This window comes from Musa acuminata, chromosome BXJ2-4, assembly GCF_036884655.1.
Source record: "Musa acuminata AAA Group cultivar baxijiao chromosome BXJ2-4, Cavendish_Baxijiao_AAA, whole genome shotgun sequence".
Classification (NCBI taxonomy): domain Eukaryota; kingdom Viridiplantae; phylum Streptophyta; class Magnoliopsida; order Zingiberales; family Musaceae; genus Musa; species Musa acuminata.
In genome coordinates, this window is record NC_088341.1 from 30752681 (window position 1) to 30780552 (window position 27872).

At 35.2% G+C, this 27872-nt stretch overlaps 1 protein-coding gene across 1 annotated transcript; it reads right to left on the bottom strand.

Annotated features, from left to right (window-relative positions):
* Positions 1-2720: 2720 nt before the first annotated feature.
* LOC135608739 (F-box protein At5g51380-like) lies at positions 2721-27033 on the bottom strand. Its single transcript, XM_065101777.1, has 4 exons — positions 26832-27033; positions 26171-26237; positions 5977-6738; positions 2721-3132 (listed from the first exon to the last, which is right to left on the bottom strand). The coding sequence occupies exons 1-4, from the start codon at positions 27031-27033 to the stop codon at positions 2877-2879; spliced, it is 1287 nt and encodes a 428-aa protein (XP_064957849.1). The 3' UTR covers positions 2721-2876.
* Positions 27034-27872: the final 839 nt, after the last annotated feature.

A 27872-nucleotide genomic window follows, 5' to 3' on the forward strand; every position in this document is an offset into this window, starting at 1 on the left:
TATGTACCCCACTCACTCACTCTTGGTAGTAAGATCGTGGGATCAAATTTGTCTTTATCACTTATAGTTGTTCGTGTTGAATTGATGACATATGCCTAGATATGATAATGAACATCTCAACTTTGATGCACTTAATTTATTATCAAACAAGGATAAAAAACTTATCATATATTAACTCTCTAAATTAATTTTGTAAAGTATGTATTCTTTGTAAACAAAGCTAATCCACACCGGTATATATGGACCAATATCTCTAATATCGTCTGAGTATCATCGTTTTCTAATATTTATTGATGATTCTAGTAGAAAAACATGAATATTTATATGACTAATTTTTATAATTAGTAATATAATATTTATGAGTATCATCATTTTCTAATATTTATTGATGATTTTAATAGAAAAATATGAATATTTATATGACTAATTTTTATGATTAGTAATATAATATTTATGAGTGTCTTGTTTCACTCGGGTAAACGTCTAATACCATAACATTTTGACATCTTATGTTTTTTTAACATATATCACTTTTAAATAATTTCGAAATATCTAATTATGTGATTTAATAATTTAAGATAAGATATATTAGTGGCTTAATAATTTTAGAGATTATCTTGATAGAAAAGAGCTCTTTAAAACTCTCTTTCGAAACCATCTCCTCTCTATAGATCTATGACTTTGTTACATCGGATTAATAATGTTACAATACTATTGCCTAATTATAATATTATATATTTTAATTCTGACTAAATATTACTTCTACTCTAAATTTTTAACGAGTGATATGAGAGTTGATAAAATATAAATATCTTAAATCATAAAAATTAGATATATTATAGTTACTTTAGATTTTAAATTAATATTCAAATTACTTGCAATGAATCCATGCACCTATCCTTCTGCTTGCCTGCTTCCAGGCTATGCACATCATCTCAAGCCACGCGGGTGGAAACCGCAGACGGCGGAGACGGAGGGACTGTGAAGGGGCGGGCGTCGAAGGAACGGAAGTCGCGGCGGGAGAGGGGCGTCGCGGAACAAGTCGTCGCAGGAACGATCACCGCAGAAGGCGAGGCGCGGAGCTGGTCAGGTATTTCTCTTTTGCTCCGCGGAGCAGCGCCTCAGGCGGTGGAACTCGGCCGCACGCTTGGCCACAGATGGCGACGACGAGGGCGATGGGATTCTTCGCCATGTTCCTTCGCTGGCTGTGGGTATGCCGGCAGCGATAGTTGCGTCGGACGACGGTGCAGCGTCGCTGCCAAGACGGTCGGGAGGTGATTGACCGTGCACACCGGGGCGTCGACCGCGGTGAAGTCGCGCGTGAATGGCTGAGGTGACAACCTAATTTTGACCCAAAACCCAATTTTGACACAATTGTCCTTAATTTTGCCCTAAATCTTTCCCAGTTGAGATTGGCCCAATTGGTTCCCATGTAATTAGGCTCGACCGGGAGGCCCAATTAACATAGGCCTCTGTACAGTATTAAAGAAAATGAGATTATTATTAATAAATGTTTGTTAACTATATCAAAGGAGATCTATAGTATACTTTTGGGTTGAAATAAATATTTAGGACATGATTACACTTATTTTTCTAGAAATTTAGTTTATTTTGGATTGACAACATACATGAAAAAAGAAAAACATGTGTTGTCAATGACTGAATATGATTATGCTAATCAAGGATTATGTTCGATAGTTATTATAGTTATTTTTTATTAAATAGTTTTATATAAATAATACTAAAGATAAATTAAATAAATATTATTTATAAATTATATATTTTTAATTTTATTTGATTAGTAGCTATGGAAGTGCCATACACAATAGGCTTAATGATGTGTGAATTATATTATCATTTGCAAGATATATAGGTTTTTAAGTTTTATGAGTCTAGTAACAGCCAAACTGTTATAGATTAGTAACAGTCAAACTGTTATTAAAAAAATATATTTATAATTATATATATAATTAGAATATTTAAATAATTTTAAAAAATTAAAATAATTATATGATGAAAAAGAATATACTATGTTTGCTCAGTATGAAAAATATTCATTTTCTATTGAGTCCTCGCATCGGTGGAAGTCTCATCTAATGTATGTGTATAAGCTACAACTTGATGTAGTTTGAACGAGGTTTATAAATTTAATCCTCCGGATAACTATTAACCTGCAATGGCCTGCATATATTTTCTCTTATGCATTTTCCTATTTATCAGGAAAATTGTCAGGATTCTGCAATGAGAAAGTAATGAAAATTATTGTTTGGTTCTACTTTCTTAATCTTCATTGTTTTCTTTTATTTAGCAGCTGGAATTCCAAATATGAAATAGCTCATTCTTGATGGTGATCATAGTGTGCTTGTGATAGATTTATTGGGATCAAGTCTTGAAGATCTATTTAACTTTTGCAGCAGAAAACTCTCGCTAAAAACTGTTCAATATTGGGAATATGCTTGTAAGTTTAGCTAGTTAAGTCTCTCCTACACAATTTGCCATGAGTTGGGCTGTTGTCTTCAAGATGGAGAACAATGAAGATAGATATGTAATTTGATGTGTAGTATGTTGAGATGCTGTAAAACCATCCTCTCCTTGTACATGGATAGCTAGGACACACTATAAGTTAGTTTTTTATGCTTCACATACATGATTAACGATGAAGCACTTTGGTTCATCATTCTTCTCGTGTACATGAAATGTACAACACTACTTTTGCATGCTACACCACAAAATGATGGTTCTATATCAGTTTGGAAACACAGGTTTCTGCTCAATTGGTTCACAAATCTTCTACAACCTCTTATTGACCACTGGGTTCAATTTTCTATTCCTTTGGAGGAGAGGGAAGGTATATGAACGGACCACTATCTGAGACTTCACAACCTTCTGAAAAATCTCGCGCCCTTCTTCGCCATGCCGGTCCCTGCAAGGGCAGATTTACTATCTGGTCGCCACTTTAACTCTTTGAGGACTGGGAACAGGCTTGATAGAGCAGGAGATACTTCGCCATCCTTTATATTGTTGCACGAGATGACGGTGAGTCTCTGCAAATCCATCCAGGATAGAACTACCGACTCGAAACCTTCAGTTGTTACAAGTGAGCATCCTTCCAGTGAGAGAAACTTCACCCTCCTGCAGAGAGAGCAGATGAAAACCCATCTATAACATTAACATATAAAATGAAATCAAAGATACATGACAAGAGGCCCATTCGAGTGTTTCATGATGAACAAACGAAAGAAAATTTTAATGTTTTAGACATCAGTCTTTTATAGCTTGCAACAACTGTTTGGAAAAACAGTACCAAAACAAACACATACACAGACTTAGCAAGCATCAAATGCATATGCGCCCACACATACACATAGAAGCATCAAATATATGTCACATCAATCTTTGTAGGCATAAAATAAGCTGTAGCTGGCTGATGAAGCCATAAATCAGATACTAAAACTAGTGTTTTGACTTTTGATTCCACTGGACCAGCTACTAAGCGACTTGTTGGGTACATGTACTAGTACAGAATAGATTGTCCGTAATTTTAACGCTAGAACCATCATCAGCCACATATTAAATCCTCTTCAGAAATATAACATTTTAAGCAATTTAATTCAAATCATAAGCAATTATCCACATAAAAATAACCATTTGGCCACTTTGCCCCTCCGTGAAAAGAATAGATACAAATCCTAATCAATGGTATAAGAAGTGGGCCATTACACCCATATAAATTGATTGAAGTAGGAAAGGATAAGCAATAGTCAGATCTTATAAGGGTAGCATCCCAAAGAAATAGATCTAACTTTATCAGTTAAAAGACTGACCAACCATAAAAGCAGCTATAAGATGACGTGAACACAGAAAACTGAGACACCAGCTTCTAAAATTGGGATTTCATGCATGATTCTGGTATCAATAGCTACAGCCATTTTACCAATCATACATCAAAATCATATAAGCAGATAACAGATTCCTTTTCCTTTCTTTTTCTTTTTCTTTTTTTGCATGGATTGATGGCTGCCATGGCCACAGTGGTGTCTGTAAGTTTTAATAGGGCATATTGTATTAAAAAACCCAAGTAGATATTGTAAAATGGCACACATACAAAAGCAACAGACATTCAAAATCATTCCTATGTCCATCTGCCTCCATAAACCAAGATGTCAACATAGTGAGAAAGTGATAAGGTGATCAACCAAAGCAGAGAATTAAAAGAAAATATTAACTATAATCTAAAATGCAAAAATAAAATGGTCCAGTACTCATCTGGATCAGCTCAAACTGGCCAAAACTTAACAAAACCACCCAAGTCTGACTGATTCCTGGGCAAATTCGATAAATACACACCTTGGTCTAGTTGGTTGTCCAGTTTCAATGTTTTGATCTCGATACAATATAAACAGATGACTAAAACATTTGATAACATTTTTCAAACTTTTAGAAGTACATCATTTCTAAATTCAAAATTTTCAAAAACAAAAATTATCAAACTTTAAAATACCTCTTCCTCAAAGAATATCCACCCAAAATAATAAGCACCATAAATTGTAGACATGTACTGTTTCTTCATCCAAATTCCACCATAAAAGTACATTTCTTATCTCAAAAAAAATTTTAAAAAAGAAAATACATTAAAAACAAGCCAAATCAAATTCATTCGGTTCCATAGAGTTTTGCAGCATGTACATACTTCAGTGGTTAAACTTGTCTTTTCTGTTTCTGCCAGTGAGGACTAGCCATGTGAACTGATGAAACAGTAAGGACTTGGAGAAACACAAATAACAATTACTTTTAACCCCGAACCCAGAAAAGAAAGCAAGTGGAGTTATCAACACAACTAAAGGGGTCAGCTCTTCAAGTTCAAAATAAATGGATTAAACAAAAAAGCTGCACATATTTGAATATAGTTTCTGCATATATGCACATATTGAATCAATTGACGAGTTAGAAATTCTTCAGTTACATCAAACCATATACAGTAACTTTGTGTGTGTTTATATACACACACTTATAAACCATATTTGGCACCACTTGAAAGTGATTTATTTATCCAACCATTCCAACCTTACATCATTGAGCAGTGACTTAGTTCAAAATGGAACTTTAAACCTATTACAACTGCATCTCTGTGGAGAAAACAATTTCCCTTACACTTAGTTTAAAGCTGCATGAGATAAAGTGTAATTACAAAAGCAATCGATAGAAGCCCTATGTAACACTCTCAATTAGTCTCACATCGGAAGTGGGTAAAAATTAAGATTGATTTATAAGGGTACGATAAATGTATTACGATAACTCCAGCTTAAACATTTTGGTCAGTCGGGTCGTGACATTTGGTATCAGAGCCGACCTAGTATTTGGACGTGGACAAATATTAAGATTGACTTATAAGGGTCTGATGAACTAAGAAGTCAAAATAAAAAATGGTTCAAGATGATACCTATTACTGCTACAGTATAGGTGACATAACAAATAGTCACCAACAGGCAATTAAACTCCGACGATGAGTTGTGTTACAGCAAGGTTCATATGGTAGCTCCCTGGAAACAACACCAAAAGGTGCACATTGTTCTGCACTGATCATAAAGGAGATTGGCAGCCTGTGTGCCTTAACCATGACTGGCTGCCAATCTGCTGGCAATTGCAAACATCAGAAACTTGAAGTTTCCTCAGTGGCAAAGTTAGCTGAGCGGTCCAGGAAAAATAGTCTAGGAGTGAAGATATAACTTGGACCAAATTTGATCTTCAGCTTCTGTAATGTGCTTTTCTATCACTACGGAACCATACAGTTTCCGGCACATCATCAAACCCAAGAAATGGCAGCAATTACTATCATAAAACGACAGAAAATTAGGGGGTAAATCCAAGAAACATAGAGAAACATGCATACCTGCAAATGCTAAAACGAAGAAATGGCAACAATTACTATCATAAAATGACAGCAAATTAGGGTGTAAATCTAAGAAACATACATACCTGCAAATGCTCACAAGCGCGAACATGTTGTTGTCCAACCCCCAACAATTTTCAAACACAACATCCCTAACTGCCTCGCACACCATAAACAGTGCTTGTAAGCTTCTTTTATCCCGCAGCTGGCACCGCTGCATCTGTAGCGTCTCGATGGCCGGGCATGTCCCGAGGTGCTCCGATGGCCCTGGATCAGCATCTATCCTCCTACAGCTCTGCATTCTCAGCGTCTTCAGGTTTCCGCAGAAGGATAACGCCGCCAGCCAACCATCGCCCATCCGGTGGTCGGAGATCGTCAATTCCTCAAGCATCATGCAGCACCGCCCTATGGCAGAGATCCCGTCGTAGCTACCCTCACACCCACTGAGCTCCAGCTTCACCAGCCGCTTGCACCCATGAGCCAGTATGGTGAGCCCAATGTCGGTGACGCGAGGCCCGCAGTAGAGCCCGTCAACGGATCCCACCAGCCGCAGTATCTGGAGGTTCTTGAAGGCGAAGATGGGGCGGAGGGCGAGGTCGGAACACCGATGGAGCTCCAGCTCCTGCATAGTGTCGCACCCTCCAGCGATCGCCATGAGGCCGGCCTCCGAGTCACTGGCGACGAGGGAGAGCTTCCGAAGGCCAGGGCAGCTGCGGGCGACGGTCTCGAGGCCGCGATCGATGACGTCCGGGTCGAGGAAGCAGCACTCACCTACAGGAGAGTCGGCGTTGGTGTCGACCGTGAGAGAGAAAGGACCCCAGGAAAGCAGGACGCGGCCCACTTGGTTCCTATATATATATATATATATATATATATATGCGCTCTAAGGGCCTAAATAAAGACTTTCATATTTCTTGATTTTTCTTGTTTATTCTCTATTAATTGTTTGTTTAGATGAATAATAACTGAGTAGCATAATATCCCTCTTGATTGATTGTGAAATTGATTCTGTGACTCTTGATCATATAATAAAGTAAACTGACTGCGAAGAATCTAACCTGACTTTGAAGAACATAAAATTGACTCTATTATTCTTGACTCCTTAAACTCACTCCTAATTCAAAAAGGAATAGTAACCCTTAATTTGACCTTAATTTTGCCATAAATCTTACCCAATTGAGAGTGGCCCACTTGGTTCCCAAAATTTGACCCTACCGAGAGGCCCAATTAACATAGGCCTCTGTACAGTATTAAAGAAAATGAGATTATTATTAATAAATATTTGTTAACTATATCGAAGGAGATCTATAGTATACTTTTGGGTTGAAATAAATATTTAGGACATGATTACACTTATTTTTCTCGAAATTTAGTTTATTTTGGATTGACAACATACATGAAACAAGAAAAACATGTGTTGTCAATGACTGAATATGATTATGTTAATCAAGGATTACGTTCGATAGTTATTATAGTTATTTTTTATTAAATAGTTTTATATAAATAATATTAAAGATAAATCAAATGAATATTATTTATAAATTATATATTTTAATTTTATTTGATTAGTAGCTACGGAAGTGTCATGCACAATAGGCTTATAGGTTTATGATGTGTGAATTATATTATCATTTGCAAGATATATAAGTTTTTAGGTTTTGAGTTTAGTAACAGCCAAAGTGTCATAAATTAATAAATTTATAAAAGTATAGTGAGGGATTACTCATAGATGTTATTAAATAATAATAATTAGAATATTTAAATAATTTTAAAATATATATATAATTATATGATGAGAAAGAATATACTATTTAGATATCCTTGTGGACCAGAGTTGTATGGTTAGATAAAATAATATTAAACTCTAAGGCTTATAAAATTTTGATTAAACATTAAATATATCAATATCTCATTCAAGAAAAAAATAAAAATAATATTAATTATTCATCGTAACCTTAAAAAATTAATATTATTTTATATTTACTATTTCAGTTATTTTTCCTTCGTTTAATTCTTATGCTTGTAATGTTCTGGTGCTTTCTAGATCAAATTATTTTGAATGACTTGAGTATATTTACTTTTTTTTTTTTTGTTGATGACAAGATACAACTAGAGAAACTATAGATGGATACTATCCATCTTTGACTTTAATAAAGAGCTTGTGACTCCTTTTTTTTTTTTTTTTGTTGCTGATTATAAGATACAACTAAGAGAAATTATATATGGATACTATTTATCATTAAATTAAGGTAGGATGTCACATATTGTACTTTAAATTTGAATGGAATTAGATTAAGATTTTGAGATAAATTAAGAGTTTCTGTTTAATTAGGAGTAGAAAACTATTGATCTAGGACTAATTTAGGGATATAAACAAGACCCTTTACAATCCTATTACCCTAAAACAAAAATGAGAGAGAGAGAAACAACAACTACAACTATGTTCTTTTGTTTTTCTTCTCTCTCCTCTTGATGGATAGGGATGATGGTAACAGCACGTTTTTTTTTCTTTTTAATCAAATTTTAGATACATTCATATTATATATTTATATAAATGTATGTATGTATATATGTATGTATATGTATATACGAGAGTTCGATATGCTACGGTATTCTTACAGCTATCAAGATGAGAGATACCCAACTTGTTTGGTATGGAAGTGGGATTTGAATGACATAACAATCAACAATCCTTTACCAGACTGTCAATCTTCTCTTAGCATATGTTTTGTTGCAAAGCAGTCCCCCATTGTCATATTGATGATAACTATTGTTATCGAGGAGATGCTAAATGGTGATGGCAGTGGCTCCCGTCGGTGGGTCTTGGACTTACGGATTGGAAGGAGGACGTCGGTATAGACAAACGACTCGACCGCTGGGAGAAACAGTGGCATTTGTCGGGCAGCGACAAACTGCCCGTTGCCGGGTGACGCCGGAAGGCCACGACACACGGAGCCAGAAATCGGCAGCAAAGGAGAGACGTGTCAGGTGAGTTGACTCGTTTATTTAATTCTTTCTGTGCGTAATGAATGGCTTTCTGAGCACCAAGTAACTCAAACAACTAATAAACAAGCAACAGCACAGGATGCAAGTCTTCGGTCAAGTCAAATAGTTTCGTTACCAGCCAGAGCAGAAGAGCGTCGACCACTACTCGGGGAAGCCAAGGACAGAACCGAAATATTAAGTTACACCCGAAACGAGAACCAACAAGTAACTGAGTGTTGGCGACGAAGCGGGAAGTACTGAAATAGGTTGATTTCTAGTTGGAGAAGAAGCTGGATCGAGTACTGGCTCTGTGATGCGAGGTGTGTGTCTGTGGTCCAAGGAGTCCTTGTGAAAGCTTTTGTTGCTTGTTGTGGAGAATGGCCAGTTATAGTTTCATTCCGAGTAGAAACCGTGTTCGTTGACGCAAGTGAAATGAGTTTAATTGACCTAGACAAGGGGTGGGTCTTTACCAACTTCCAAATCCAAGATTTAGGGATGAAAAAAAGAAAGGGCACACTTTATTTTCATGAAAAAAAATATGGATATTATGCTTATAAATGTTCACTTTAAAAAATATAATTCATACAAATTAGTTTGGTTTCTTAAAGGAATCATAAATAATTTAATTTCCTTAGTCAAAATAGATAGATCTTTTCGGGAGGAACCCAAAGCTAAATGGATACCTAAAGTAAACCCTCATTTCTTATAGATATGTCTACACTCTAATATGGATATTATGCTTATAAATGTTCACTTTAAAAAATATAATTCATACAAATTAATTTGGTTTCTTAAAGGAATCATAAATAATTTAATTTCCTTAGTCAAAATAGATAGATCTTTTTACGAGGAATCCAAAACTAAATGGGTACCTAAAGTAAACTCTCGTACCTAAATGGGTAATAATTTAATTTTCCTGTAGATATATCTACACTCTAAAACTAAGAGAAAGAGATAGTACCTTGATAGTAGATGCTCAAGACAAATAATCATAGATATGTCTTCACCTCTCTCGTAAATAGTAATTTCATCTTTTGAGCATCATATTAAATCATTTATTTCATCTTTCGAATCTTGCTAAGAAGAAAGAAAAGATTTTAATTGAATTTATCGTGCGCAATACATGGCATCCTTATCTTTTGAATTTGATTCACCTTCTTCTTTTGTAAGTGTTTAATCTATTTCTGATTCAACTTTTAATCTCAAAGACTAAACTAGAACTACTTCAGATCTTTTAATTCGAAAGGGTTATTATTCCTTTTTGAATTAGGAATGAGTTTACGTTCTTCAGAGTCAAGGGTTATAGAGTCAATTTCGCAATCAAGAGTTAAGTTATGTTCTTCAAAGTCAGGTTAGATTCTTCACAGTCAGTTTACTTTATTATATGATCAAGAGTCACAACAGAGTCAATTTCACAATCAATCAAGAGTGATATTATGCTATTCGGTCATTATTCATCTAAACAAACAATTGATAGAGAATAAGCAAGAAAAATCAAAAAATATGAAAGTCTTTAGTTAGGCCCTTATATATATATATATATATATATATATATATATATATATATATATATAGGAATAATCATAATCGGGATATGAGTTCCCATTTACATAGTAACTTTTATACCCTATAAAGTATTATTAAGTAATCCCATAAATCCAGATATAGAAACTAGCTTAAGTTTGAAAACTAAGATGCTAAATCGTTGTGAAGATAATAGTTTGAAATATATCTATTGGTTGATCGTTAGTGTTGATTGAGCAAAGTTATAGGTTGTCATATTGAAGATGATATCATATAAAATGATAATCAATCTCAATATTTTGTGTTCATTATTGGGTGATTTGAATGATGCTGGAATTATCGTAACAAATTTGTGTTATAGACTGAGAAAAGATTCCTAAATTTTAAGAAACCAATCTAACTAGAGTAACTCTATCGTAGTATCAATAAGAGCATGATATTTTGGTTCAAAGTATGAAACACCTTAATCGAAAATTATATCCCATTAAAAATTGTTCCTATTATATAGTGTAAAATTCAAAGTACAACAACATAAGGAACCTATCTATCTAAATAAATTACATATGATATATCCAGATGTACGAAGAGAGCTAATAAGTTATAAATGAGTAATTATATCATTTTAGGGTTCTCCATTTATAGCACATACTTAATATTTAGTTCAGTATATGTGAGTCTTCTACTTTATTGTCAAAGATATTGACTTGAGTGAGAAGATCCAATGCATATTTGACTTAACTTAAATAGTAACTATAAGAAGATAATACTTCGATGCTAAAAAATGGATAGAAGATCCTTAGTTTCAGGTTGTTTATCCAGAGAAGTTTTGAGATCATAAATGCCACAGTGTGCTTGTAAGAAATAGAAGCTTTTCAAGATTCCGATAAAATCCAGTCCTCAGATTCGACTGGAGTCGGATAATTACCGGACAAACGTATGCGGTGTTCCATCTACCACTTGACAATACCATTTCTACGGATTGGTGGCGAGTCTTCTTCAAAGTATGGCAAGAAGCCACATTTCCAGTTCCATCTCCATGGATGGTTGAGAACATACCAGCTTCTAAGCTCAAAGGCTTCTGATTGACACAAACACCAAGTCAGATTCACAAATTGGATTCCTCCTGGACCAAAAAAAAGAAGATACTTGGGAATCATTTCTTATTCAACTTTTCTCTTGTCTTTTCCTCATACAATAAATATCGTGCTAAATTAAATTTATTTATTTCTTTCCAACAATCGAATCTTATGCTTTTAAAGGACTGCAAATTAATAACCGCAGCATCATCCCAAGAACTCATGCTTCTTAGCTATCTAGGATTCTCTTGTTTTCCTTGTTGAAATCGTATCGTAGTTGATTGCGAGGAAAAGCATATCTAACACACGAAGAACATAGAAGAAGAATAGCCAACGAATCAGATGGCACAAGCATATCTAACACACCCATGTACTCCAAGAAACCTTGACAACATAGATACTTTTTATTCTCTTCGAATATTTTTGTTGCTGCAGACAGAAGCAAGCTGAGAAAACAGAAACATGCATATACTCGATCGACGTACGTCAACTTTGCACGGGAAGCCCACTGGAGGCTTATGGTCGGCGTGGGGGTAGATTCACTGGAGGAGGTTGCGGCTCATAGACAGGAGCCTGACAATTATTTTCGCAACCGTCTGATCGCAGTTGCAGCCTCATAGTAGTACTCTGAGGCAGCGACGGCAACAGTAGATCTGGGTCGACCCACCTACTCGGTATCGGCCACCCGTCGTCCGGCTGTAATGCTGCCAACCAAAACATGATGATGATGATGATGGAGGAGATCATGAGGGTGAAACGAGCTCGACGATGATTCCCCATATGATATTTTTGACGTTGCTGCTGCTCTTGCCTCTTGTCCCTTGTCTTCTGCAGAAGAAGAAGAAGAAGAAGACTTGACTGAGTGGTTCGCTATGGCTGCCTTTCGTTTTCCTTTTTCTCGTGGGTAGAAACTGACTGCAATCGTTGACTGTCTGCAGCTTCAGCCATGGATTTTTTTGGGAACACGTAAATAACTCTATGTTTTTAATCTTATTTAGTTTTTATTTGGTAGCTCAGTAACCAGAAATGGTTGTTGTTTCGATCATTGTAGGTGAAACATTTGCGTCGATTGATTCACCCATTCTCTCTTCGTTCCTTTCTCAATTGGTTTTGTGTTACTGCGTCTATTTTCTGAATTTTATATATTTATTTAATTAACCTTTCGTAGTTTGTTTTTTTAATTAGAGTTATGTATTTATATTATTACTTTAATAATATTAGCTGAAACTTTAATTGATTAAAATAAACTAACGAAAAATACTTGATAGTACGAGCATCCCCTCCCTAGATTGAGGATTCAAATCGTTATATTATTCTTTGCTGAACATAAAGCATGTTGATGGCATATACCTTAATGCTAATTTGAAAGATAATTCTTGGATATATGCACTTAATTTATTATCAAATAAAAAGATAATGGAAGAATTATGATACAAGGTTTTGACTCTAGAACTCCTCTTCCTTTAGCTCTCATCACAAGTTGGGAGTAGGGCTGACTGTGAGAGTTTTTAGCTGCTTTTTGGTTCTTCTTTCTCTTTTACTCATTTTTATCAAATATCTCTTTGGAAGATATTAAGACTATAGTAAATTATAAAAAAAATTTATGGTAAAATGGTTGTAGGATCAATAAGGGCTATCAAACTTGCAAACCCCTTTATTTCTTTCCCACCTCTCTTCCTACCTTAGGGTCGGGTGGCTTCTTAAGAGGGGGTATGACTTGGATTCTTTGAGAATGCTTGAGGCACTCCTCTTTTTATAATTGAGGAAAGGGTATAGTTCTACCTTAAGTTAGGACTTAGTGAGTCCTAATACAATTAGGACTTCAATATTCCTAACCTTTAGTACTTCGAGAGTCTTAATGCATTTAGGATTTGGAATATGTATTTGAGTACAATATGAGTGAAGCTTGAGCTAACTTGAATATGATTTTGAACTTAGATTCCAACTTAATCTTTATTTGATGATGGAATTGAAGTGTGATTTGGAGTTGCAGTATAACTTTAACTTTACTATATCATTCCTAATCACAGGTAGAGAAAATATATACTGAATTATTCATAATAGATATATAATCAATAAAATTCAAAAGCTATTTTTCATGAATTAAAAATATTATTCAAGTTAAGAATTCCAAATTAATATCTAAAAATACTTGAAAATTTCTGACTAAACAAATAAAATTCTAAACATGAAAAATAGTTTATTCAAAATAGAAACATAATTAAAATATTCAAAATATATTTTTATGAATTAAAATATTATGCAGGTCAATAATTCTAATATAATAAACATAATTACTCAAAAAATCAGAATAAGTAAATAAAATTCAGGACAGTCAGAATAGTAGATTCAAATAGAAATATAAATAAAAAGGTTTCAAAATCTATCCTCATGAATTAAAATTTATATAAAATGAATAACTATATATAATTCTCATAATTATTACAAATACCTAAAAATCATAGATAATCAGACAAAACTCTTTATTTAAAATAAATTAATAATATAAAGTATTTAAAAAATATTTCTATGAATTAAATCTATTAATTCATATGAAAATTATTGTAACACATAAAATTCTAGATAAAAATCTATGAAATACTTAGAAGATAGAGAGATCAAAATATAATTAAATAATCATCAAAATCAAAATAATAATAATAATAATTAATCTAACTTTTTATGTGTTAAATCTAAATACCATAATAAATAATTTTCAAAATATAAATTGTGAAAATATGAAAAATATGAATTCACATATAATAGAATATAGAGAGTCAAGGAATCTACCTCTTTGATGATTGCTTCGTACCTCTTTGCTTAGTCTAATCTTCATAATTTTGTAGATGCCGAAGAAGAAGTTGATAATATTCTAGTTTACTTTGTACTATTTATATATAGTAATCCAACCACTTTTAAGGAGGCAAAAATGGAGAAAGTGATACAAGAGGAGATATAGTCTATCGGAAAGAATCAACCTGAGAGTTAGATTGATTTACTTCTTACATCTTAAAATATAAAGTTAGTACTTTCTCTTACATCTTAAAATAATTAATTAGTTTATCAATATTAAATCAAACTTTTTACTCATCAAGTTTATATTATAACGAGGATATCTTTGATATCCTTCACTAGCGGGAGATTTTCCAAGTCTATCAACTTTAAAAAATCTTCAACACCACCATCTACATCAGCTCCTATAATTTCTTTCAAAGAGAATTAAAATACAACCAAAATCGATAAAAGATTATATTACTAATCTTTATGATTTTACAAATGCTTAAGAAGAAATTAATAATATTCTAGTTCACTTTGTACTATTTATAAGTGGTGATTCAATCACCTTTGAAGAGGCATCGTATAATAAAAAGTGAAGAAAAGCTATACAAAATGAGATAGACTTTATTAAAGCTATACAAGTGAAGAAAAACTTGGAATTGGTTGATTTACCTCCGAAGCAAAAGTCTGTTGGTGTAAAGTGGATCTATAGAACAAAATTGAGAGAAGATAACTATTGAAAAATATAAAACTGGTCTAGTTGCAAAAAGCTGTAAACAGAATAAAGAGATTGATTACAATGAGGTATTTGCACTGGTTACTAGATAAGAAATTGTGAAGTTAGCACTTTCTCTTATAGCTCAAAATAATTGTTTAGCTTATCAATTAGATATTAAATCAATCATTTTGTACGGTAAGTAATAATAAGAAGTTTATATTGTATCAAGAGGATCTCCTTCCAAGCTGGAGATTCTCCAAGTATTAGAAGGCAACTAGGATAGATAAAACATCATATTACTATTTTTTATGATTTTATAAATGTTGAAAAAGAAGATGATAATATTTTAATTCACTTTGCACTATTTGAAAATGGTGATCCAATCACAAGAAACAGTGAGGTTAGTATTTTCTCTTGTAGCTCAAAATAATTAGTTAGTTTATCAATTTGATATTAAATCAGTCTATTTGGTTAGTGAGTTATAAAAAGTTTATGCTAATCAATCTCTTTGATTTATGATTAAAAGATTTAAAATAAATCTTTTGAGACATGTGGATTGGAAAAATACCCATATTAAAATATAAAGAGACAAGGATGATATTAAATGTTTGCTTATATATGGATGATGTTATTTATACTAGTAAAGATGGTGACATGATTCATGAGATTCAATCTTTTATAAAGAAAAAAATTGACATGACTGACTTGGGTTTGATGAAATATTATCTTGTGATTAAAGCCGAGCATATTCATATAAGATACTACTTTCTAAAATATTTAGTGTCTACTAAAATTTTTTGTGATAATTTTTTAGCTTTAAAATTATCTAAAATTCTAGTCAATCATGACAGAAATAAGCATATTCATATAAGATACTACTTTCTAAAATATTAAATAAAGAATAAAATGATCGAGAAGAAGTATTGCATAAATGTGCTAAAAGGGTTAGGATTTGATCATGTCATGTCTACTAAATTTTTTTATGATAATTTTTTAGTTTTAAAATTATCTAAAAAAATTCAGTCGATCATAATAGAAACAAATATATTCATGTAAGGTACTACTTTCTAGGATATTAAATAAAGAACAAAATAATCGAGAAGAAGTATTGCAGAAATGAAGATCAAGATATATATATTTATATAAAACCTCCGAAGCATTTGAGCACCCGCAAAGATTACTTAGAATTTTAAAAGAAATTTAAATTAAGGTAGGATGTCACACATTGTACTTTAAATTTGAATGGAATTAGATTAAGAGTTTGAGATAAATTAAGAGTTTCTGTTTAATTCGGAGTAGAAAACTATTGATCTAGGACTAATTTAGGGATATAAACAAGACCCTTTACAATCCTATTACCCTAAAACAAAAAATGAGAAAGAGAGAGAAACAACAACTATCAAGATGAGAGATACCCAACTTGTTTGCTGCCGGAAGAGGCGTTGCCGAACACCTCAATGGTTCTTTTGTTTTTCTTCTCTCTCCTCTTGATATGACCTTTTGTATGGGATTGGCCACACTCATCTTGATGGATAGGGATGCTGGAAACAGCACATTTTATTTTCTTTTTAATCAAATTTTAGATACATTCATATTAGGAAAATAATTATCCTACTTATTACACTTATCCAGAATGGGTTGATAAAGAACCTTCATTGTCTTTTGTGCTAATCCGAGTCCTACATTATGTTATTTGATAATAATCATATGAATATATATATATATGTATATATATTTATATATATTTATATGTATGTATGTATGTATGTATGTTTGTATATGTATATATGAGAGTTCGATATGCTTGTATTGATGCGGTATTCTTACAGCTATCAAGATGAGAGATACCCAACTTGTTTGGTATGGAAGTGGGATTTGAATGACATAACAATCAACCATCCTTTACCAGACTGTCAATCTTCTCTTAGCATATGTTTTGTTGCAAAGCAATCCCCCATTGTCATATTGATGATAACTATTGTTATCGAGGAGATGCTAAATGGTGATGGCAGTGGCTCCCGTCGGTGGGTCTTGGACTTACGGATTGGAAGGAGGATGTCGGTATAGACAAACGACTCGACCGCTGGGAGAAACAGTGGCATTTGTTGGGCAGCGAGAAACTGCCCGTTGCCGGGTGACGCCGGAAGGCTACGGCACACGGAGCCAGAAATCGGCGGCAAAGGAGAGACGTGTCAGGTGAGTTGACTCGTTTATTGAATTCTTTCTGTGCGTAATGAATGGCTTTCTGAGCACCAACTCAAACAACTAATAAACAAGCAACAGCACAAGATGCAAGGCTTCAGTCAAGTCAAATAGTTTCGTTATCCGCCAGAGCAGAAGAGGGTCGACCACCACTCGGGGAAGCCAAGGACAGAACCGAAATATTAAGTCACACACGAAACGAGAACCAACGAGTAACTGAGTGTTGGCGACGAAGCGGGAAGTACTGAAATATATTGATTTCTAGTTGGAGAAGAAGCTGGATCGAGTACTGGCTCTGTGATGCGAGGTGTGTGTCTGTGGTCCAAGGAGTCCTTGTGAAAGCTTCTGTTGCTTGTTGTGGAGAATGGCCAGTTATAGTTTCATTCCGAGTAGAAACCGTGTTCGTTGACGCAAGTGAAATGAGTTTAATTGACCTAGACAAGGGGTGGGTCTTTACCAACTTCCAAATCCAAGATATAGGGATGAAAAAAAGAAAGGGCACTCTTTATTTTCATGAAAAAAAAAATGAATCTTATGCTTATAAATGTTCACTTTAAAAAATATAATTCATACAAATTAGTTTGGTTTCTTAAAGGAACCATAAATAATTTAATTTCCTTAGTCAAAATAGATAGATTTTTTTACGAGAAACCCAGAACTAAATGGGTACCTAAAGTAAACTCTCATTTCCTGTAGATATATCTATACTCTAAAGCTAAAAAAAAAGATGATACCTTGATAGTAGATGCTCAAGATACATGATCATAGATATGTCTTCACCTCTCTCGTAAATAGTAATTTCATCTTTTGAGCATGTGCTAGAATACATAGTATCCCTATCTTTTGAGCATGTGCTAGAATACATAGTATCCCTATCAGAGAAGCAAGAAAAGATTTTAATTGAATCTATTGTGCACCAGTGATAGAATACATAGTATCCCTATCTTTTGAATTTGATTCAGCTTCTTCTTTTGCATGTGCTTAGTCTATTTCTGATCCAGCTTTTAATCTCAAAGACTAAACTAGAACTGCTTCAAATCTTTTAATTTGAAAGGGATAATATTCCTTTTTGAATTAGGATCTGTCAGGAGTTATAGAGTTAGTTTTGCAATCAAGAGTTAGGTTATGCTCTTCAGAGTCGAGTTATATTCTTCACAGTCAATTTACTTTATTCTATGATCAGGAGTCAAGGGATATTATGCTATTTAGTTATCATTCATCTAAACAAACAATTGGTAGAGAATAAGCAAGAAAAATCAAGAAATATGAAAGTTTTTAGTTAGACCCTACAGCACAAAGAGAGCTTGCCATATTATATTTATATATATATATATATATATATATATATATATATATATATATATATATATATATATATATATATATATTCATTATAGGAATAATCATAATAGGGATATGAGATCCCATTTACATAGAAACTTTTATACCCTATAAAGTATTATTAAGTAATCTCATAAATTTTGATGTAGAAAACCACTTAAGTGTTAGGATCAAGAGCACTAAGAGGGAGGGGTGAAGGGGTGAATTAGTGCAGCGGAAAACTTTCTGCGATTAAAACGAAACTGTGTTCGAACTATTAAAACGATTTCTGTGTGAAAGCCGATTCTAAGCAAGATGATGTTAAAGTCAATCTATGAAGGCAGTTTGCAGCTATGATGAAAACCAGAATATAGGTGCAAACTAAAATACGACGTTCGTACGAAGAAACTGATTTACGTCTAAATGCTTATTCGTAAATCACTTAACTAGGCAAGATGCAATTTAAGCAAGAGTATAAAGGCAGTTTGCAGTTATGGTAGAGCTCAAAACGTAAACGCAATCCGAAATATGATAATCGTACGAAAAAATAGATTTACGTCTAAACGCTGATTCGGAAAGTGAAAGGCTTGAAACCCGATCGTATATGCACAGAAAGCAGTAAGCTTCAGAGGAGGTTTGCAGTAAAGATAATATGCTCAAAGTAAATGCAAACCGAGATTTAGAGTGGTTCGGTCAATCTTGACCTACTCCACTTTTGGCTTCCTCCACCGACGAGGTCACCGACGTCAACTAGAGGCATTCCTTCAATAGGCGAAGGCCAACGACCCTTTTACAATTTCACTCCTTTTGACGGGCTTAGGAGATAACCCTTACAGAAATTTTCTCTCCTCTCTTTACAACTCAGAACTTGGAAGAACAGAGGGAGAAGAACTTTTGGCCTTTACAACAATTTTGAGCTCTAAGAATCACATAAAGGATCAAGATTTCGGTGTAAAATTGCTGCCTATCAGTGCTGAATGGGTGGGGTATTTATAGGCCCCAACTCAATTCAAATTTGGAGCTCAAAATTGTCAATTCCCGGAATTTCGGGATCAGGCGGTTGCACCTCCTGACTGGAGCGGTTGCACCGCCTGGCAGAGCTCGAAGACTGAGCCTCTGGGCGGTGTTACCTCCTGTCAGGGGCGGTTGCACCTCCTAACAGAGCTCGAAGACCGAGCTCAGGCGGTTGCACCTCCTGACTGAGGCGGTTGCACCGCCTGGCAAAGCTCGAAGACTGAGCTCAGGCGGTGCTACCTCCTGTCAGGGGAGGTTGCACCGCCCAGTCTCGCTCGGAGACTGAGCCCCAGGCGGTGCCACCACCTGGCTGGGGCGGTTGCACCTCCCAGTCTCGCTCGGAGACTGAGCCCAGGCGGTGCAACCTCCTGCCTTAGGCGGTTCAACCGCCTGGCAGAAATCAGGGTCCGAATGGGTTGATCCATTCGGCCCAATTTGGATTTTTCAGGGGCCCAATTGCCCCAAGATTAAGTTAATGGGATCACCTCCCATTTCCAACTTAATCAATGTGCTAACTACGATTTTTCCTAAGACATTTACTGCAACTTGCTCCGGTGCGTCAATCGCTTCTTCCGGCAAGCTTCCGTCGATCATCCGATGAACCCTCGGTGATGCTTCTGCGGACTTCCGGCAAACTCCTGGACTTGCGATGATTCACTTGGCGAGTTCCGACGAGCTTCTTTGGCAAGCTTATGGACTTCTCGGATTTGTTCCCGCAGAACCTCCGACGATTGTCCGAACTTCCGTCGAACTCTCGAACTCCCAACGTGATCGTAGTCTTGACTCCAGCGCAACTCCTGCTGCATGTCTTTCTTCTATCGTAGTTAATCCTGCACACTTAAAACAAAACTTCGATCGAGACAATTAATCATAAGCAATTAACCAAGTTGTCCGGCATGTCATTGGTCCCTCGACGCTTCGTTCGATTCTTCGGGGCATCGTCCTCTCCTGCAGCCTATTGCCCAATCGGCCAGTTGACTCCGCAACTCCGATATCCTTGGCACAATACCCGCTCTTTTTGGCCCGATGCCCGAGTCCACGGCCCGAAGCCTTCTGTCGATACGTCGACCGATCCACCGGCCCGACGTCCAATCTTCTGACATGTTCCTCCGGCACAACATGATTTTCCTGCTTTAATTATCTCATCCTGATCGAAGCATCCTGCGTCACTTAAAACGCAGATTAAATCATAAACATATATCAAGTAGTTTCATCATCAAAATACGAGATTCAACAATCTCCCCCTTTTTGATGATGACAACCACTTGATGACGGAGTTAAACTTAACTCCCGGAGTTTAAACAAACTCCCCCTATCAATATGCCATATTGATAGAACCTTGAATTCAAACTGAATTCAAGTCATTGCAATATTCATCATTAATACTTGCAACACGTCATTATGAACGTATGCATAAACTTATGCATAGCATGTCATGTCATCAACATACTTCTCCCCCTTTGTCATCAACAAAAAGGAGAAGTACCACAATCAAGTGTTTTTGATATTGGTTCAACTCATTGCATGAAAAACATAATATCCATTTTTACCATCATGCAAGTTTGCTATTATCAAATGGTATGATATCAACATGTAAGATTGCAATGTAAGCTTTTGATATCGTAACGCAAACATTTCAAGTGTTTATCAATTGTAGCATTTCATCACATGGCAAGATATCAATAAGTAAAATTACGATACAAGTTCTTGATATCTGAACGCATGATGCAAACATGGCATAATGCAAATTTGGCAATCATAGCATCAATTCATATATCTCTTGATGATGCAAGCATTGCAAATATGGCAATCATATTAATTCATATATCTCTTGATGATGCAAGCATAGCATCAGTGTTCATAGCATCAATTCATATATTTCTCCCCCTTTGTCATCAACAAAACGGAGAACGATATAAGCAAATTTTAAGCATAAGTGCTTGTAATTATTCATGTCATAACTAGGTTCATGTCATTTTCCAACAGTGAGTGATAGGATATCAATTATACAAACATCTCAAGGAAAACATGACATGGAGATAGCTTTGAAAACTTCTTCCTTTTTTATCTGTTATTATCTTTTTGCATGAAGGAGGAAGACTATTTGTGATATAGCTATTTGTGAGTTTACTTCGAGTAAAGTTAGAATCGATGAGAGATTAAATCATGCTTCATTTTTACATGGATCAAGATATGTATGTGAAACAAATCCTTGCAAGTAAAAACACTTTCATCCATATTCATCAAATCCATTTCTCAAATATTTTTCACATGATATGTGTATGAGAGATGTATTTGCTAGTTGATTACATATGTCAAAAATCAATGATATGAACTAAACTTGATATGATATATGCTTATTAAATCTGAAAGAGGATAATTCGAAAATCCAATTGTTAGGATACCAATAGTTAAGAGAATCCGAAAATAAAATTAACACTTTCATGCATCCGGACAAGGCTGCGCTATTGATTTTCAAATACAATCATGAGGACAAAACATGCTTATTATCATGGAAATTTTTGTATCCAAAGCACATAATTTCCAACCTGTTATTAGGGCATGTAATTGTGTAAAATCATCATGGCAATCGAGTGATTTGATCATTCAATCAAGAAAGTCCGAAAATTAATTTTAACAAGTTCAATCATTCGGACATATTTTTGCCATAGTTTTTCAAATACAAACATGAAGATAAGACATGCTCATCATCATGGTAGTACGATGGCAAGTATACAATTTTAAGACACGCAAGCTAGTAATTTTGAGATGTTCAAGAAAGCAACTCTTGCTTCTTGAAATATAAGTTTTGCTAGATGTGCAAGTTAACTTTTTGCTTCTGCAAGATATCATTCCTTGGTGATGTTCAATATAGCAAGTTCTACATCATGCAAGCTAGTGAATCTTATAACATTTTAGAACGTGCATAATCACCAAAGCATCATAAATTTTAATGATGTGCAAAATTACAAATTTTGCATGTTTGCATTTGTGCATCTTGAGATTTGCAAGATAGCACTTCTTGGTGATGTTCAAGATAGCAATTCCTTTTCTTTTGAGAAGTGTAATTATTTTCTTTCTTTTTTTTTTAATTATGTGAGCTAGCAAATTAGCTTTCAAGCATGTTTTGCTCCCCCTTTGTCATTGTCAAAAAGAAGGGAGGATCCTTTACATTAATTTCTAAATTATGACAAAGGCAAATAGCATTGATGAAAATTCAAGTCTTGAATGTCAAAACAATTATTTTATCATGAATATTTCATCATTGCATGCATCATTATCATCATATATATTTTTAAAACATATAAACTCATTATTATATGATTACAAATCATTATTCCTATTATTTCAATTCATTCAATTTGACAAATCATGATCATGATTTTGATAAAACTCATTTCAAATTTAAATCATCAAAATCATTTTTGTGGCTCACAAAATCTATAACATAAATAGATTCATGATTTCATTGATAATATATTTTTCCTCTTTTTTTAAGTGTTTTATCTTAAGTGATGGATTTCATGTTAGCATGTCTTTTCATTTATGTCAAATCAAAACATGCATCAATTTTTAAAGCCACTGTTATTATCATGAAAATCGATAATCCATAATTATCAAGAATCATCATAATTTCAAAAATATATACTCATTAATCATAACTTCAAATTAAATATGATTTAATATACTCAAAATCGAGAAATAACAATGGACATCAACATGATACACATTATTACTTCTTAATCATGATTTCATATTTTCAATCAAAATCATTTTGTTTGTTTATAAAATATGCAATATTATCATTTTCGAAATTACTAGCATGATCATGATTTTTTTTAAACAATAATTCTAAACTAAAAAAGAAAATACATCATGAAAGCATCAAGTAATTTCAAAATAAATTAGGGGGATTTCAATTACCTCATCATTGAATGTCGTTAAGGCGTAGTTTGTCACCTCGCCTTTCTTGATTTTCTCCTCATCTTCGGAGGAGCTCGATTCATCCCACTTTGTGTTCTTCTTCTTTGGCCTCTTCCTTCATTCAAGTTTATTGTTTATTTTAGATTTTTGTTTAATAAACTTATTAAGATTTAGTGTTTGAAGTTCAAGTTCATCATTGTCCTCATCACTTGAGTCATCACTCAAGTGGTATTCATTTGTCCGGAGTTCCAAATCCTTCCTGTTCTTTGGAAGGTGATTTTGTTTATTATGTTCATCATATGCATTGTGCACCATTTCATATGTCATCAACGAACCAATTAGTTCTTCAAGTGGTAAATTGTTTAGGTTTTTAGCTTCTTGTATTGTAGTTACTTTTGAATCCCACTTCTTAGAAAGAGAACGCAAAATCTTGTTTACGAGTTCAAAATCCGAAAAATATTTTCCAAGAGCTCTTAAACTATTGACGACATCCGTGAAACGGGTGTACATGTCGCATATAGTCTCGCTTGGTTGCATTCGAAAAAGCTCAAAATCATGCAATAAAATGTGAACTTTCGAGTCTTTGACTCTGCTAGTTCCCTCGTGCCTGGCAGAGCTCGAAGACTGAGCCTCTGGGCGGTGCTACCTCCTGTCAGGGGCGGTTGCACCTCCTGACAGAGCTCGAAAACCGAGCTCAGGCGGTTGCACCTCCTGACTGAGGCGGTTGCACCGCCTGGCAAAGCTCGAAGACTGAGCTCAGGCGGTGCTACCTCCTGTCAGGGGAGGTTGCACCGCCCAGTCTCGCTCAGAGACTGAGCCCCAGGCGGTGCCACCGCCTGGCTAGGGCGGCTGCACCTCCCAGTCTCGCTCAGAGACTGAGCCCAGGCGGTGCAACCTCCTGCCTTGGGCGGTTCAACCGCTTGGCAGAAATCAGGGTCTGAATGGGTTGATCCATTCGGCCCAATTTGGATTTTTCAGGGGCCCAATTGCCCCAAGATTAAGTTAATGGGATCACCTCCCATTTCCAACTTAATCAATGTGCTAACTACGATTTTTCCTAAGACATTTACTGCAACTTGCTCCTGTGCGTCAATCGCTTCTTCCGGCAAGCTTCCGGCGAACTTCCGTCGATCATCCGATGAACCCTCGGTGATGCTTCTGCGGACTTCCGGCAAACTCCTGGACTTGCGACGATTCACTTGGCGAGTTCCGACGAGCTTCTTTAGCAAGCTTATGGACTTCTCGGATTTGTTCCCGTAGAACCTTCGACGACTGTCCGAACTTCCGTCGAACTCTCGAACTCCCAACGTGATCATAGTCTTGACTCCGGCGTAACTCCTGCTGCATGTCTTTCTTCTATCGTAGTTAATCCTGCACACTTAAAACAAAACTTCGATCGAGACAATTAATCCTAAGTAATTAACCAAGTTGTCTGGCATGTCATTGGTCCCTCGACGCTTCGTCCGATTCTTCGGCGCATCGTCCTCTCCTGCAGCCTATTGCCCAATCGGTCAGTTGACTCCGCAACTCCGATATCCTTGGCACAATACCCGCTCTTTTTGGCCCGATGCCCGAGTCCACGACCTGAAGCCTTCTGTCGATACGTCGACCGATCCACTAGCCCGACGTCCAATCTTCTGACATGTTCCTCCGGCACAACATGATTTTTCTGCTTTAATTGTCTCATCCTAATCGAAGCATCCTGCGTCACTTAAAACACAGATTAAATCATAAACATATATCAAGTAGTTTCATTAAGATTCAACATTAAGTTTGAAAACTAAGATGCTAAATTGTTGTGAAGATAATAGGTTGAAATATATCTATTGATTGAGCAAAGTTAAAGGTTGTCATATTGAAGATGATATCATATAAAATAATAATCAATCTCAATATTTTGTGCTCATTATGGGTGATTTGAATGATATTAGAATTATCATAACAAATTTGTGGTATAGACCGAGAAAAGACTCCTAAATTTTAAGAAACCAACCTAACTAAAGTAACTCTATAGTAATATCAACAAGAGCATGATAGTGAAGGAACAATAATGCTTTATTTCTTACTCCTCTAGAAAATTAAAGAACAAAAAAAATGATAGTAGAATGTATATTAGTGGGATCACCTACCCAATTGGCATCTGAGTATAGAAGAAGTATGAGCACACTTTAATTGAAAATTATATCTCAATAAAAATTATATCTTTTATATAGTCATAAGGAAAAATGACTATCTATCTAAATAAATTACATATGATAGATGTACAAAGACAGCTAATAAGTTATCAATAAATAATTATATTATTTGAAGGTTCTCCATTTATAGAACATATTTAATATTTAGTTCAATATATGTGAGTCTTCTAGTTTATGGTCAAAGATATTGACTCGAGTGAGAAGATCCAATGCAGATTTGACTTAACTTAAATAGTAACTATAAGACGATAATACTTCGATGCTAAAAAATGGATAGAAGATCCTTAATTTCAGATTGTTTATCCAGAGAAGTTTTGAGATCATAAATGTCGCTGTGTGCCTGTAAGAAATAGGAGCTTTTCTAGATTCCGATAGAATCCAGCCCTCAGATTCGACTCGAGTAAGAAAATTATCGGACAAACGTGTGCGGTGTTCCAACGACCACTTGACAATACCATTTCTACGGATTGGTGACGAGTCTTCTTCAAACTATGGCAAGAAGCCACATTTCCAGTTCCATCTCCATGGATGGTTGAGAACATACCGGCTTCTAAGCTCAAAGGCTTCTGGTTGACACAACCACCAACTCAGATTCACAACTTTGATTCCTCCTGGAACAAAAAAAAGAAGATACTTGGGAATCATTTCTTATTCAACTTTTCGCTTGTCTTTTCCTCGTGCAATAAAGATCGTGCTAAATTAAATTTATTTATTTCTTCCGAATCTTATGCTTTTAAAGGACTGCAAATTAATAACCGCAGCATCATCCCTAAGAACTCATGCTTCTTAGCTATCTAGGATTCTCTTGGTTTCCTTGTTGAAATCGTATCGTAGTTGATTGAGAGGAAAGAAGATGTAAGCCCAAGCATATCTAACACACGAAGGACATAGAAGAAGAAGAATAGCCAACGAATTAGGTGGCACAAGCATATCTAACACACCCATGTACTCCAAGAAATCTTGACAAAATAGATACTTTTTATTCTCTTCGAATATTTTTGTTGCTGCAGACAGAAGCAAGCTGAGAAAACAGAAACATGCATATACTCGATCGACGTACGTCAACGTTGCACGGGAAGCCCACTGGGAGGCTTATGGTCGGCGTGGGGGTCGCTTCACTGGAGGAGGTTGCGGCTCATGGATAGGAGCCGGACAATTATTTTCGCAACCGAATGATTTCAGTGAACGCCTCGGAAGAGTAGTACCCTGAGGCAGCGACGGCAACAGTAGATCTGGGTCGACCCACCTACTCGGCATCGGCCACCCGTCGTCCGCCTCTGCCGGCTGTAATGCTGCCAACCAAAACATGATGACGATGAAGGAGGAGATCATGAGGGTGAAGCGAGCTCGGTGATGATTCCCCATATGATATTTTGACGTTGCTGCTGCTCTTGCCTCTTGTCCCATCTGTTCTACAGAAGGAGAAGAAGAAGAAGAAGAAGAAGAAGAAGAAGAAGAAGAAGAAGACTTGACTGAGTGGTTCGTCTATGGCTGCCTTTCGTTTTCCTTTTTCTCGTGGGTGGAAACTGACTTCAATCGTTGACTGTCTGCAGCTTCAGCCATGGATTTTTTTGGGAACAGATAAATAACTCTTTGTGTTTTTAATCTTATTTAGTTTTTATTTGGTAGCTCTGTAACCAGAAATGGTTGTAGTTTCGAGTGAAACATTTGCGTCGATTGATTCACCCATTCTCTCTTCGTTTTGTGTTACTGCGTCTGTTTTCTGAATTTTTTATATAATTATTTATTTAACCTTTCGTAGTTTGTTTTTTTTTTAATTAGAGTTGTGTATTTATATTATTACTTTAATAATATTAGCTGAAACTTTAACCGATTAAAACAAACTAACGAAAAATACTTGATAGTACGAGCATACCCTCCCTTAGATTGAGGGTTCAAATCGTTATGTACCCACTCACTCACTCTTGCTAGTAAGATCGTGGGATAAATTTTGTCTTTATCACTTATAAGTTATTCGTGTTGAACATAAAGCATGTTGATGACATATGTCTTATTGCTAATTTGAAGATAACTCTTGGATATGGTAATGGACATCTCAATTTTGATGCACTTAATTTATTATCTAACAAAAGGACGGTAGTAGAACTATCATACATTAACTCTCTAAATTAATTTTGTGAAGTACATATTCTTGACAAACAGTCAAGAAAAAGTTTTTGAAAGGAGTCAACCTACCCTAAAAAAGATCTCTTGAGCTATTGCACACGGCATATATGGACCAATAT

Bases quoted from the DNA above. Each gene is read 5' to 3' on its own strand.
- LOC135608739 (XM_065101777.1), bottom strand. From the start codon at position 27,033: ATGGGACAAGAGGCAAGAGCAGCAGCAACGTCAAAATATCATATGGGG. The intron at 6,739-26,170 runs GTATGTTCTCAA...ATATATATATAG, and splicing joins GCCTTTGAGCTTAGAAGCCG to GAACCAAGTGGGCCGCGTCC. The intron at 3,133-5,976 runs GTATGTATGTTT...CTCTCTCTGCAG, and splicing joins GCGCTTGTGAGCATTTGCAG to GAGGGTGAAGTTTCTCTCAC.